The sequence below is a fragment of the Diadema setosum genome, chromosome 1, assembly GCF_964275005.1.
Source record: "Diadema setosum chromosome 1, eeDiaSeto1, whole genome shotgun sequence".
NCBI lineage: Eukaryota > Metazoa > Echinodermata > Echinoidea > Diadematoida > Diadematidae > Diadema > Diadema setosum.
The window spans coordinates 50,248,037-50,263,532 of NC_092685.1; the positions used below are offsets into that span (position 1 = coordinate 50,248,037).

General features: G+C 38.3%; 1 protein-coding gene across 1 annotated transcript; it reads right to left on the reverse strand.

The window, feature by feature from the left end:
* Positions 1-4,020: 4,020 nt before the first annotated feature.
* On the reverse strand, positions 4,021-12,130 carry LOC140245040 (uncharacterized). The gene is made up of 3 exons (XM_072324670.1): positions 11,947-12,130; positions 6,663-6,845; positions 4,021-4,565 (listed from the first exon to the last, which is right to left on the reverse strand). The coding sequence occupies exons 1-3, from the start codon at positions 12,128-12,130 to the stop codon at positions 4,021-4,023; spliced, it is 912 nt and encodes a 303-aa protein (XP_072180771.1).
* Positions 12,131-15,496: the final 3,366 nt, after the last annotated feature.

The window sequence follows — 15,496 nt, forward strand, 5'->3', positions numbered from 1 at the left end:
GAAATATCAGCGGGATTGCGATGATTTCATGTATGACTTCGGATGCAATCTTTTATGATACACGCGCCAAAAGGGGTTGAAAATGTGTCCTTTATTTTTCCCCGATAAACTCTTCGCATTTCGTAAATGCGTTCCTAAAAGATACACGACACGGCCAAAAATCATGATTCTTTTGCGCCTATCGTTTCCTCAAACTTCAACGGGATTGCGATGATTTTATGAATTATTATTCGGCTCTAATCTTTATGATGCACGGGCCAAAAGGGTTTGAAAATGTGTCCTGTATTTTTCACCCAATAATCACTTCGCATTGCGTACATGCCTATACGTCACGGCCGAATTCACGATCCTTTTAGCGCCTATTTCTACATCAAATATCAGCGGGATTGCGATATGTCATTAATTATTTCGGCTGAAATCTTTTGTGATACATTCACCAGAAGGGTTGAAAATGCGTTCTTTATTTGTCACCCGATAATTTCTTCGCATTTGTGCATGCGTTTTCAAAATTATACATTGCATGCAGGGTCGAATTCGATATTCTTTTTGCGCCTATTATTGTTTACTCAAATTCCAACGGGATTGCGAAATTTTCATGAATTACTATTCGGCTGTAATCTATATGATGCAAGCGTCAAAAGGGGTGAAAATGTGTCCTTTATTTTTCTCCCTCTAATCTTTTCCCATTTCGTACATGCGTTCTTAAAAGGTACACGACACGGCCGAATTCACGATCCTTTTTGCGCCTATTTCTACCTCAAATATCAGCGGGATTGTGGCGATTTCATGAACTACTTCAGATGTAATTTTTTATGATGCACGCACCAGAAGGGTAAAATGTGTTTTGTATTTTTCTCCCGATAATCTCGTCGCATTTGTGCATGCGTTTTTGATAACCAACACGGCATGCAGGACTGAATTCAAGATCCTTTTTGCGCCTATTATTTCCTCAAATTTCAACGGGATTGCGTTGATTTCATGAATTGTTATTCGGCTGTAATCTTTTATGATGCACTCACCAAAATGTGTCCTTTATTTATTATTTTTTTTTTCTCCTCTATAATCTCTTCGCATTTCGTACATAAGCTTTTGAAAGATACGACGCGGCCGGTCGAATAGATGATCCTTTTTGGGACGATTTCTACCGCAAATATGTAAGCGGGACTGCCATGATTTCATGATTTTTTTCCCTCCCTAGTATTAGCTATTCACATTTTGTGCATGCGTTCTTAAAAAGTACACGGAAGAGCCGATTTCGTGATCCTTTTTGCGCCTATCTTCATTATGAGACCATTCTGAGCGAATGAAAATATTCATTTGTGAAATGACTGTGTAAAATGAAAATGAACGCAATCAGATCCATTTACTGTATCGCTGAATATCGAATGTGTTTTTACTTTTTCTAAAAATCGACACAAGTAAATTAGTTCTAACATAACTGCCACGCTGCTGCGAAGCCGCGATCGGATCGATCTTGCGTTAAAAAAATCATGAGTAAAATGACCCGGCAGAAATGCGTGCGCTTCTATCAATGCTTCTTGTCTGGCATGACCGCCGATCGCAAGCAAACGAAAAGCAGTTACACTGTACATGCTCTGCATGTATTGCATTGCATGGCAGTGCGTGCTCAGCGCCAAATGCGCAAGCGAGGGCGAATAACTGGTCGACTGCTAGTGCTCAAAACTAATGTATGTTTACTGTACAAAGTGCACCGGTAGACATAAACGAAAACTTGCGTAAAACTTGCTGAACAGTGCGATATCTTGCATTCTGTTTCTCCCTGATCGGGGCTGCTCTTTTTCTTTCTACTGACCCCACCAATGCTTTTTTTTTTTTTTTTTTTTACTGGTCATGTCGGACCGGTAACTTGTGGATTTCCTGAAAAGTTACCGGTCCGACAGTGACTTTTACCGGTCTTTGACCGTCGGACCGGCGCTAGTGTGCAGCCCTGCCTATATATACTATGAATAACCTCTTACTGCGGCACTACTGGTGGTACGTATATTGCATCCTTTTTAAGAGTCATCAAAGATAAAAATAGTATACAATACCGCATATAACAGGTATCATTGCATATTGTGATAGTTTGGAATGGGAAACTCTCATGTAGAAAACAACGCCACGTCGAAATATATCGTGCACTTTATCCAATCTTCACTGTTTAACATTCAAGTTTGGAGGAAGACACATAGATACCCCTCACACTGGCATTATCTATCTCTCATCAAGAAGGCATTACGTAACATGAAATACATTTTGCTTTACATACTACATCCGTTCTTATATTTGTTGTTTCTAAAGAGAAATACAATTTAATCAAAGACTACATCTACAGTCAAATCAATGGCGACACGGAAGTTTTGTTTTAGGTGTCTCTAAAGGCACTACTAAATTTGTGTGAAAGGTCATTCTCCTCAAGTCAAAATAGTCAAGAGTATTGTGAAAACAAAACAAAGAAACACACTAATTTTACATGCTACATGTATATAAAGAGTGCCACATTGGGTGATTTCAAGTTCGGTGCTAGTGTTACATAGTGCTAGTGCTAGCCAGCAAATAACAGCCTTAAATCGAGCTCCAACACCGACGGTCAGATTAACGAGGCGATACTGATCAAAATTATCGATCACCAACACTGGGGTGTTGGGATCACAGCACCGCGATGTCCGTGGGAATTGCGCGACGAAAAAAAGTGATGGCGCGTGATTACAGTCAAATATTAAAAGATGTAGCCAAAACTGCATAGTTTTAAACACATAATGAGGAAGACTTAATAAAATACCACAAATTTCATCTCTTCTTAAAATCACAATTACCTTGATTTTGCTCCTAGGCTCAGATTTATATAGCCATGTCGAGAGTGTTCGTGTACGTTACGAGGGCGACCACTGTATTAGCATAGACTTTGCACGTAAAACGTGCATCTGTTATGGAAGTGAATGCGGGTCTCGCACGGCAACGCTAACACCAACACCGAACTTGAAATGACGAAAATGATAATCCCTACACTGCAAAAAATCCGGTGTTAAATATGAAATACCGAGCTGGTGTTAAATTTTCGGTGCTCATTTATGGTGTTTGATTAACACCTCCGGGTGTAATTTCAAAATATAAAATTGTTCTTTTTCTTTCTTTTTTTTTTGAATACTAGTAGTTTCTTAGGGACTGAATTTCTTGTTAATTCTGAACAAGACGATGAAGAATTTTCCGATAAAGTACTTGATTTTTGAAAAAAAAGTGTTAACACATTTACCCCACAGTAACACCACTTGGTGTGGTCTCCTATTGAAGCTGGACGGGTGTTATACCATTGAAATTAACACCACCAATATCAAATCAACACCATGCGGTGTCATTAATGAATTAACTCTAGCGCAGTGTCAAAAATATCACCAGCCACAGTGTCAAATTAACACCACCAAGTGCCAGATGAACACTTTTTAACACCGCCACAATACATTTTCTACACCTGTGGGTATTGTCCTTTATTGAAGCTTGATCGGTGTTAGATTTAACACCCATGGTGTTAAATCTAACACCGATGTTTTTACAGTGTAGGGGCTAGTGTAAGTCAATGGGGAAAAACACGTAAATCGCTAACACAAACGGCAAAGCTCGGTTCAGCAGACGACATTCAACACCGAGCCTAGCACCAGCTACCGAAAATACGTCATAATTTTGAGGTCAACTCCCAACACCGACGCGATTTTAAGTTCGGTTTTATCGCCGGTGCTAGTGCTGAGATAGCACTAACACTAGTACCGAATTTGAAATCAACCATTCCCGTCTAGGACGTCACAAAGAATCTTGATCGAAATTTCTGACAAAAAGTCTTTCTGTAAGTGTAATCAAAATATAATAACCATACGTAATAATGCCAAGAGAAAATCTAGTCTGCGATCGACAGAACTCATAGTACACTTCAGGAGCACCAATAAAGCTATTATTTAGAAAACTACACGAATGCGTTACAGAATATTAGCCTAATATTTCAGCGTTAGGGACACAGTTCAAAGTTGCTTACGACTTTTCAGGAAGTGGATATTCCGGGTTGTACGGAGGAGGAGCGTCCATGGGGGCTGGTTGCTGGCCATGCGGATCGCATGGGTTGTAGGCTGGTTGCTGCGGGTAGGCCTGTGGTGGTGCATTGTAAGAGTCTTGCTGTGGTGACTGATGGTAGCCCTTCTTTGTCTCGAATCCAGCGGGTTGTTGCGGATCGTAAGCTTGAGGTGGCGGGGCGGTGCCCTGTAGGGGCGGGGCTTGCTGGTAGCCCTGAGGTGGTGGCATGCCTGGGCCCTGTGGTTGGGGCACGGTGTAGCCCTGTGGTGGGGGCACGGTGTAGCCCTGTGGTGGGGGCACGTTGTAACCCTGTGGTTGGGGCACGTTGTAGCCCTGTGGTTGGGGCACAGTGTAGCCCTGTGGTGGGGGCATGTTGTAGCCTTGTTGTGGAGGCATGTTGTAGGGCTGCGGCTGGGGTTGCGCCGCTTGGGTGACGATCATTGGCTGTGCCTGCGGGTTGGGCGTGGTGATGACAGTGGTGGTTTTCTTCGTATCGTGGTAGTCAGCTGTGGAAAACATGAAAATACTGGTTAAAATACCATGTTATACAATATTCTTTTTTTTTCCACTACGCGTTTATGAATGATGAATGAATATTATAATTAGTACTAATCTTTACGACAAATTTCAATCTTGATAATTCTGCCTTCTGCCTTTACCTTCATGCATTCTCATCACTATCAATTCATATATTTGATGGCGTCCTTTGTTTTAAACTTTCTTTCTCTCTATAGTGTTAATGTGTCATCAAGGTTTCGGAATTCTCAAAATCTCGTCATCTTTCCGATAAATTTTGTCGATTTTTTCAGTTTTTGATTCAGTTTCGGCAATGGGACTGTATCTAACCCAGAAATATTCCTTTTGCTCTGTAACAAAGTGGGCGCCCTGTGGATCCTCTAGATATTGGTTTAATCACCTCCCTAGTTTTGTATACGTCACTGGTTCATTTACTAGAGCTGTTACTTGACCCTGTGCAGTAATGTGCTCGACCGTGAGTAGTGGCACTCTCGCTACAAGCTCACGCCCTTTGAAAGGCGCCTCTAATTAATTCAGCCACGATGCCTATAACTCGAAAGGTTAGACCACAGAAACGCCAACAATCAACACCCGTACAAATAATGAAATCGATGTTGAATTTGTGACGCAAGCATTACACTGAAATTTCACTTAGCTCGACTTCCATCCACTGACCAATCATAACTGCTCAATTTGATTAAGTTACGATACTTGTTAACAGTCATATAGCAGCAGCAATATCCTACACTGGCTATCTTTTAGTGTTAGGTTTTAATAATCATGTCCTAATTCATTTGAATACATAGTTAGAAAGTATAACGTATTATTTATTTGGATCTTGGCATTCCATAACTTGGCAATAAAACGGTAATCTCCCTACACATCTGTGTGTTTGTAGATTATTACAAAACAATTGCCCTCAGAGACACACGTTATGAAAAAGATGTGTTAAAAAAATCTCAGTAAACCAATTTTTTACTTCAATCTTGCAATTTGTAGAAGGTGGGGGGGGGGGGAGGAATCATAGTCCCCTCATCGGTCCTGGAGACTACACAATTTCACCATGACTCTTTGTTTGTTGGATCAGTTTGTTCGGGAAGAAATGCCCAAGTAGGTATCCTCCTACATACAAACGTAATGCATGTCAAGCCTTTAAAGTGGGTGCATTTTCAAAAAGAATTCACCTCAACAGCCATACTAAATTAACTACTTATTACCAGGATGGCATTCATTTACTTCTTAGATTTTCGTTGTTGTAGTTGCTGAGGGGCGGGAAGGGGGTGGTTTTAACCCTAAAAGGGCCAGGGGGGGGGGGGGGCGCGGAATCCGCCCCCCTCGACGTTTCGCGCCATAATTCTGTAACCTCAACGCGAGGCTTCTTGACTTTGTTTGTTCAAGTCTCGCGCAACTTTTGAGACCAAATTTGCAACGTCCGCGCATACTTTTGCGAAGCCACGCCCATTTTTGTATTGGAATGTCGCCCCAAACCGGGCACAATTTTGTGATTTTGTGTACATTTCCTATGGAAAACGGTGCTCTGTCATGAAAGTCATAAAAACCTGATTATTTTTACAATTTATCACTTTCATTGATTAATTTTGTGCTAACTATGGTAGAAAAGTGGTCAGTGACAATTTCCAATGAAAAAACAAAGAAAAAACAAAAGTTGAAAAACAAAGAAATACATAAGAAATTCTGAAAACAATAAAATACATAAGAATTGAAATGAGTTTTGGCAGTTTTTGTGATGTACAATTGTTGAATATGCTAAAACAGATTTACAGATCAAAAATTAGACTCTCAATGCTTTTAATTAGGCTAAAATATGATCTTGAGCTTAATTTGCATAATTAATTAATCAAAATTAGAAATTGATTGTTTCAAAAAGATCTCAGGGGAGGGGGGCGGAATCCATCCCCTTCCCCCCCCCCCCCCCCCCCCCCCCCAGCCCGGCCCTTTTAGGGTTAAATGGGATTTTACCCAATTTATGTCAGTATCTTTTGTACGAAAGTGATGAAGTTTGGAAAGCTTTCCGTTTCATCCACAAAGGGGAGAGTTAAAGTAGTTTGCCAAAGTTCGGTGTTTACATGACATAGCAATGAAGGCGGCGCCCCAAGCGATGGCCCAGATCCAACCGATGAGGAAGATCAGAGTAGTAGCCAGCTGAAGGATTCCAATCCAGAAGTTTAGGCACATGGTGCCGAACTTCTCCCCTCCAGACTGTCCTGGATTACCGCAACAGTACACTGAGAATCCAGCGACGATAGTGCCTGGGATGGATTAAGATGTATGTATCAATATATATATATATATATATATATATATATATATATATATATATATATATATAAACATGTTGCGAATTCACGTATTTGCTCCAATATAACGAAGAATCAAGAAATAAACTAGTAATGCATTATTTCGCCGAAAAAGTATGATTTTATTGTACTCAAATTTTCGGTGGCCTCCACCTTCTTCAGGAGTCGCTGCATATCATTATATATATACATGTATATATATGTATACATATATATATATATATATATATATATATACATATATATAGTATGTCCCAAAAAATTACAATCTGATTTTTGCATTGATAACACCCAATATGATTAAGCCGTCTAAATGATACTTCAGGGTCTTAAAATACAACATCTATTTTGCAGAAAACCCCATTCAATTTGGTTAAGCGGTCACAGAGAAATGTGGATTGTTGTGAATCACGTCATTGTGTCTGATTCTTCCGAGATAAGCACTTAGATGCTCTTGGAACTGCATACATGTATTAATGTGTAAACACAATACACAGAACTTGGAGGGAAGGGATTCCTGACATGCTCTACAAAAATACTCATTTCTCTTTGACAACTGAATGAGGCCTCCATCCATTTCAAGCTTAATCGCTTATGATGGTGGTCTCCTGCATTTATTGATCTCTGTTGTTTACTGAAAAAATACTGTATATCTTATCTTATGTTTCTGTGTATCTACATTGCTCAATGCAATCACCTATGTGTATCTATTTACTGTTATCGATTTATTTCACTGCACCTGTTATTCTTTGTTCTTTGTACTTTTTGAAGTTTGTATTCAAATTGCATCTGATTGAATGCAGAAATAAGAACAAACAAACAAACAAACCGACTCAAATTAAATGGGGTTATCTGTAAGAAGTGGCCAATGAGTTATAGTTTCACACCCTGAAATTGTGTTTGGATTCATTCACTATTTTTAAAGTTATCGTTGCGGAAGTTACCGTTGTAATTTTTTGGGACATACGGTATACTAAGTATATCAAGTGGGTTGTCCACGTGTTGGCATGGTAATAAGATAAAAAACAAAACTGGAACAAAGTTCATGCTGTATCCACCAACAGTTTATTTCTGCACACAAATATTCGAGCGATTCGCTCTTTCTCAAGTATTGATACTGGAAGAACAATAACAATTATTGTTGAACTTTGTTCCAGTTTTGTTTTTGATCTTATATATACATATATGTATATATCATATACATATATATATATATATATATATATATATATATATATATATATTTATATATGATACATATATGTATATATATATATATATCATACATTATATATATATATATATATATATATATATAATCAAACATAAGTTTGACTCTACGTTACAAATACGGGCCTCCCTTTCTCAGTAAAGTAATGATTTTGTTCAAACAGGTTATGCATTTGCTTATTTTGGTTTTCCGCTTACAATGTACAACTGTGTATGTTTATTGTTTTAGTTGTTTTGGTAATCACTGTAGGTCGGCGAAACGTCGCACGACCTAAATTTTTTTTTCAAAGAATTTTGAGGACATTGTGTAAGTCTTATTTGAAAGAATTTATGTAACTATGGGAAATAAAATCTAAATTGAATTAGACTGGAAAAAAACGACATCATGCAGCGTCGTAGTGAGTAAACAGCTTATTAAAAAATAACAGTGGAATGCGTGGAAATGGCAAAAAACAAATTCAAATTAAGTGCTAAATAAATTCGCGTATTTACAATATACAATGTAATGTATTGCTCATAAAGTAAGATAACAGTTAACGAGGTAATGGTACATTGCAAAATCTTTCAAAAAAATTGTGCAATAACCACTCCGCAAAAAAAAAAAAAAAAAAAAAAAAAAAAGCATTTGGTGATCAGAGTGTATAGGCACCTACAATGTACATGTTCTGGGAAGGTTTACAGGAAGCTCTTACTTTGAATGCGTTGTGGCTTTGCTTACGAAAAAAATATAATAAAAGCCTCAAGTCAAACAATTAAAGAGAGGAAAACAACAACAACAACCACTCCATTGCAGGCTCTGAATCACTCCGCAGCCAGGGAGGTGGGGATATCTTCCTGCTGCAGCGCTTGCATAGGGACAGGAAATTGATCAGGTCATTCGTGCTGTCATGACAGGGGTTGTAGTCATTGCCATTGTTACTTGAAACCTGGATTTCAATGTACTTTCAGTGAAAGGTTAAGGGAGATGATATTGCATTGGTTGAGGCGAGGATTCAGCTTTTAACTTTTTGCGAGATACCTTGAATTCTCTCTATGTCTAGCATATACAATAATCTAAGAGGAATTCAAAGTTTATTAAGTGTTTGATGAAAATCGATGTTGAAATGGCTGAGATGTCTTAATAATAGGTGGGTCCCACCTTTTATTAGGATCGCTTTGTTTTGAATATCTCATCCATTTCAAAACCAGGTTATCAAACAAACTTTGAATCCCTCTTAGAATTGAATGCGCTTTCATATTTCATGAGAGGTTTCTCATTATATCGCAAAAAAGTTGAAAACCTGAATCCCCAACTCAACGAATACTACACCATTTGTATGTGTGTGTGTGTGTGTGTCTATGTGTCGACATTCACTAAATATTGACAAATCTACCCCCAACAAAATGGCGAGTAGTTTATTTTAAATAGATCACAAAATTAGACATTTATGGGTTCCTAAAATTTACGATTTCTCACAAAACAGTGACGGGATCCTGTGGAATAACAGTCATATTCGTCGGTTGAGAATGATAAGGGCGTTAAGTGACCACAAAACCCATAGTGTTCGAGAAGACTTAAAGCCCTTCTCATTCTCAACAGACGTTCTGCAGATTTATGGCTGAACGGGCAATCCCCCGATTCTTCATGCTGTGCGTTGGGTATATGCAATGTATATTATATGCAACTTGTGTATATACAAATGTATATATTTTTATCTGAAGACGGAAATAAAAACAACAACAAGTGATACCAGTTGCAATCATCATGCAAATTATGATGTCTTTATCTGTCGCTGGCCTGTGAACAAATTTTCAATAATTCTCTTTCTCTTTTTATTTCTATTTTTGACATGAAACGAATAATAAAATCGTAAACTCTTGGCATAGCATGCATTATTGCTGTTTTCAAGATACCCGCAACAATGATAACAATAAAGGGATGATATAGTTTGGTTGAGATGGGGTTTCAGGTTTCCAACTTTTGTGTGTGTGTGATAATGAGAAACCTCTTATGAAATACGTATGAAAGAGCATGTAATTCTAAGCTGGATTCAAATTTAATTGGTTTTGAAATGGCTGAGATATGGAAAACATGGAGATCCTCATTAAAGGCGGGACCCACCTTTCATTAGGATTGATTTGTTCTCCTTTGTTTTCGGATATATCAACCATTTCAAAACCGATTTTCATCAAATAAATTTTGAATTCCTCTTAGAATTGTATGCTCTATATATTATGGTTTCTTAGTATCTCTCAGAAAACTTAATAAGCTCATAATCCTCATCTCAACCAACACTATAGACCATACCTTTAATACGGGGAGTGATTGTCCTTGCAAAATTATTAACGAGAACGTGTTTATTAACGAGTGTTTAACATAATTCTGTGTGCTAACTAACGGGAGAGCAGTGAGGTGATGGGATCATCACAGGATCTTATTTTCACAAGATTGCAACACCCGCCGTTCTGTGAAGAGACGTAAATTTCAGAGTTCCCTAACTTTGTTATTACATAGCCAATCATTATGATGAATCTTCTACCTTTCGATTTAACTCTACTCCGTTTAAGAAAGTATATAATATTTCTATACTGCATATTCGTTCGCAGCAGCGTGAATGTTTTCATACTGGCATAAAGTTATCGTTATTCTGACCTTGGTCTGGATACGGGAGAGATAGAACTTCGTTAGAGCCGGAAACAACTGTCTTTCTCAAACTTCCCGTTACCATAACAACACGGGCACTGGCATTACACAATGTGGTTATTATTTCACACTGAAACTTAAAGGGAACGTCAATCCCAACCGAAGTATTTTAATGGCCCTGCTGAAGCTGCAGAAGCAGATGAATAGAATATGTAGGAATAATATATAATTCTCTCTCTATACATATAATAAGGTGTAATAATAATTACAGATGAAAAAATGACAAAGGCGAATGGTAGATTATAAATATTAGCATTATATAATATATAATACATGTATATATATATCATATATATACTATATATCATATATTATATATTATATATTATATATATACACATATATATCATTTATTATTATATATTTATATATTGTCTGAGAGATCATTGCACATCATCACAATTCATTCGCATTCTGTTTCCCACTGAAAAGGCCGTTTCATTACTTTAGCCTGTTGACTATATGACATGACTAGAGGATTACTAGTAATCGTAGCATGTTCAAAACACAAACGATCCATAAAATACATGTACTAAACACACGCCAGAAACCTGTAGCTAACAGAACATGCATATCACAGGGTAGAACAGCGTATGAGACTTTGTTTTTTAATCATTATTATTTAATAGCAAGTCAAGTAGAACGTCAAGGCCAAAGACATATATTTTTGTCGATACTAACGCTGAAACTCTCTCTCCCTCTCTCTCTCACACACACACTATCTCAACCCACACACACACACACACACACACACACATACATGTACACATTTATGTACAGGCACGTATTCACATCAGAGTGCAGAACATAATACACTGTATCCTTACATTCTTGCCAGGGCGAACGTCTAGGTCTCAATTACAAAAGAACTCGCTTGCAAATGAAAATGAATGGTCTAGGATTTAATAGGTTTATTTTGTCAGCCTGATGACTGAATTTACAATGTATTATGATAATTCTAAACATATTATAAGGCCCTAATCTCAGTTATGATTATTTTCCTCATCTGCGCTGTCCCACTGTATCTCGGTGGTGCGAAGATATCGTGGGATTGTTAAAGATAATGGCACGTTTATACATGGAGGAAAAATGTGAAAAAGAGAGAGGCTCTGAAGAAAGAGTCAAATGTCACGAACTCACCTAGGCCAGGTATACAGATGTTCAGAATGAGGCAGAGAACCGCCATTCCTATGTGCATAGCTGGAATCGCTGCTCGACAAGCGTTCGGCTGCTTCTTGTGCACCACCACCGTAGATGTTGTCTGCCCAGCCTGGGCCGGGCCTGGAGTGACGTACACCGTTGTTGTCTGTACCTGCTGCGCCATTTTTATGTTCCAGTAAAATTAGAAACTCGCGATACAAACAATTACATGTAAATCACTCTCGGGCTACAGAAAGGTGTGGTGATCATATGCCTTGAGTGCTGTTCCTATCGTGCGTTCGTGCCTAAAAAGTTCACGTAAGCTAGGCGGCCTGCCTGCACTTATGTGGTTATACTAGTGTAGTAGGCACTCAAAAACAATGTTGCGAATTGCGTGGGTTGGGAGTGCCTACTGTGAGGTTTGGTTGGTTATCCCTATACCTAGCGCACACAGCATACTAGTAAGCTGTTGAATGCGTTCCTAGAGCAGGCAGGGAGGTGATTACAATTGGATCTTCGCTTAGGTGGGAGTTATCGCTTGTATCTACCTCCATATGATTTTATCGAGTTTCTACCCCTTGTTTGTTTATACCTCCATGCTTGTATCACTTTCATGTTTATGGTCGTTCTATTATTAATCGTAATAAAGAGTGGAATTACCAGGATAGCAGTGCTAGCTCAGTCTGATTGAGGATTCCAGTAAATGACAAGTCGTCTCTTTCAGTTTACTCTTGGCTGGGGCTCCAGAATTAGTCAGGCCTATCTTTCGGGGAAGTTTCACCACGTTCATATTTATGTTTCGTCCATCGTCTTATACAAATTACAACAGAAATGGTGAATACATAACAGGCCTATAAACTGTTGCGGATGACTCTCCCAAAATGATCCGGATTGGACAGCGCTTCCGAGTCACGGGGACTCGCCACATAGTGTGATTGTGCAATCACATCAACCAGTAAAATTTAGGGAAAAGGGGAAAAATGTACAGCTGTAGTAGTTTTTGGGAAGTTCTAGGATTGCTATATCAGAGATCGAACCGCGGGAGAGAGTGAAGGAGAACGGATGGAAGGAGAAGGAGACCACTAAACTGAATTGCTTATATGAGATCTTTGAGGAACACTTAAATATGCTAGCTAGTTTTCAATCCTGTAGTGCATCACGATTTTTTTTTTTTTTTTTTACAATATTATGCTCAGATCACCGGTTTTGACTTTGATGCACATTTTCTTAAATGATAATTACAAATCGTAATCAAATCAACTAAACGAAATAATAGACCTTCAGACTTTACAACAGATCGGACTTTTTTAACGAGTTGTGTAGGCCTATAATGTTTTCACTAAGCGGGGTGATGTAAAAAGCGACCTCACTCACAAATTGAGATGTAATTTTTGCCTCACAAGTCTCCCCTTGATCAACGCTTATCATTTTAAGGGAACCAGAACCCAGAACGCAATGTGGATTGAGTGAAAGCAGCAACATTAGTGGAACACATCAGTGAAAGTTTGAGAAAAATCGGACAATCGATGAATTTTATAAATAAAGCGCAAGGGGAGGTTGTGATGTATGTGTGGACAACAATACAAAGAAAGTATAAAGAAAATTTCAAAAAAAAATCACTTCTCTAGCAAAATGCAAGAGCACTTGGCTAACCGCTTTCATAAAGCATTGGGAATAATTGCTACTAATATACCCTTCATGTCAGTATCAAGTTGACGGAATGTGCAATTTTCATGAAAACTGATATTGTGTGTGTGTGTGTGTGTGTGTGTAATTTTCTTTATATTTTCTTTACATTCCTTTGTCCACGTACATACGTCATAATCTCTAGTAGCCTCCTCATCCAGCGGTTCCAACACCAAAACTTTAAAAATTCATAACTTTTGCATCGTATAATCCTTGACAGAAAAATCCAAAACAGAAAAACGCTAGGGGAAATCATCAAAAAAAAAAAAATCAAAAAAAAAAAAATCAAAAACAAAAAACGGACTGTGCACTACTTGCACACCCCTCTAACCCTTTCACCACGCACCCCTTTAATCACTGGGGTATGAATAACTGTTATATTTATTTCCCTCTCTCGAATGACAAAATACAGCAAACTATCCTCCTTGCGCTTTAGTCTTTATCGATAGTAAAAGAAATTGCTCAGATGTTTAACAAACACATATAAGTTGACCGCGGTCTTCGCCGAGTAAAATACAATTAGTGAATGAATTTATGTTTTCCTTGATGTCTTGTTATTTGTTGGTTGGTTTTGTTTTGTTGTGTTTTTTTTTTAATTTCAAATGATTTTGGTCATTTTGTCTGATTTTGGTTGTCAAGCTTTGGCGTTGCTTTCATGTAGAACGTCTCTATAGGTAATACAGATCATAATGATGTAAATTTATCGATAAACGTTACTATGGAAGGAGAGAGTTTCTAGCTGTTCACTGTGTGCAGAAACCAGAGCAATGTGATTCGTTAGGTCGAAAGAGAAGGGCGCCATCAGCAGACACACAAAAAATAACAACTGAACGACCCAATTGATCTGTTAGATGTAACAGCATGGACCTACCTTAGGTCCATGGTAACAGGAAACATGAATGTCCTAAAGAGATCAGTGATCCAAGGCCGATATAAAAAAAAAAGGAAAGAGTTGAAGAGACCGAGAAACTGTTCGATTGAAAGACAAAGCAGATTTATGTAGTCATAAACTGTCATTGGCGTACCTATGGAATGGGGGCCGGGGGGGGGGGGGGGGATTGGCCGATGGGAATGTGCCCCCAACCCATGACAATAAGATGACCAATGCATTTCATACCATCGAAATGGTGCCTGAAGTTGGAAACAGTAAAGAGAGATGTTATACCTATATTTATTTGTCTACTACATAATAAATGATACCAAAATATTTGTACACACACATACACACACACACACGCACACACACACACACACACACACACACATATCCAGCCTACACTCACAAGCAATATATATGTGTGTGTGGGGGGGGGGGGGTGCGTGAGTGCATAATGTATGCATTTCTCAAATACCTGCCCAAATGTCTATACATCAATGCAGTCTAATTGTGCCCAAATTTTTCCCCCGAAGACCCCAATTCTAACAAAAACTGCTTTTCATTAGCCCCCTCCTTTTTTATATTTTTTTTTTTTTGCACTGTAACTCATTGCTTCGTGCCCATTACTGCAGGTAATATATATAGGTTTACACAACAACACCACATATAAAACGTTCACTTTCTCAAACCTGTTAAGTTAATTTGCTTGGCTCTTTATAGCTTTGTTGATGTGGACACGAGTTATCCTCATGTTTATGTTTTGCACATCATCGTTGTGTGACTTCTTGTTACTTTTAGAATATTATGCCAAAGTACGAGGGATATTTCGGTAAAACTGTCTCTAGAGTGTTACAATAAAATGGTAGAGCTATATCAGTCTTTCTTTTTTGCATCAAAGCCAGGTAGTCTAGCGGATATAGAGCACATATAGGGTGAATCATGCACATTATGGTAAAAGCACCATACTTGGTACACATTGTACATGAT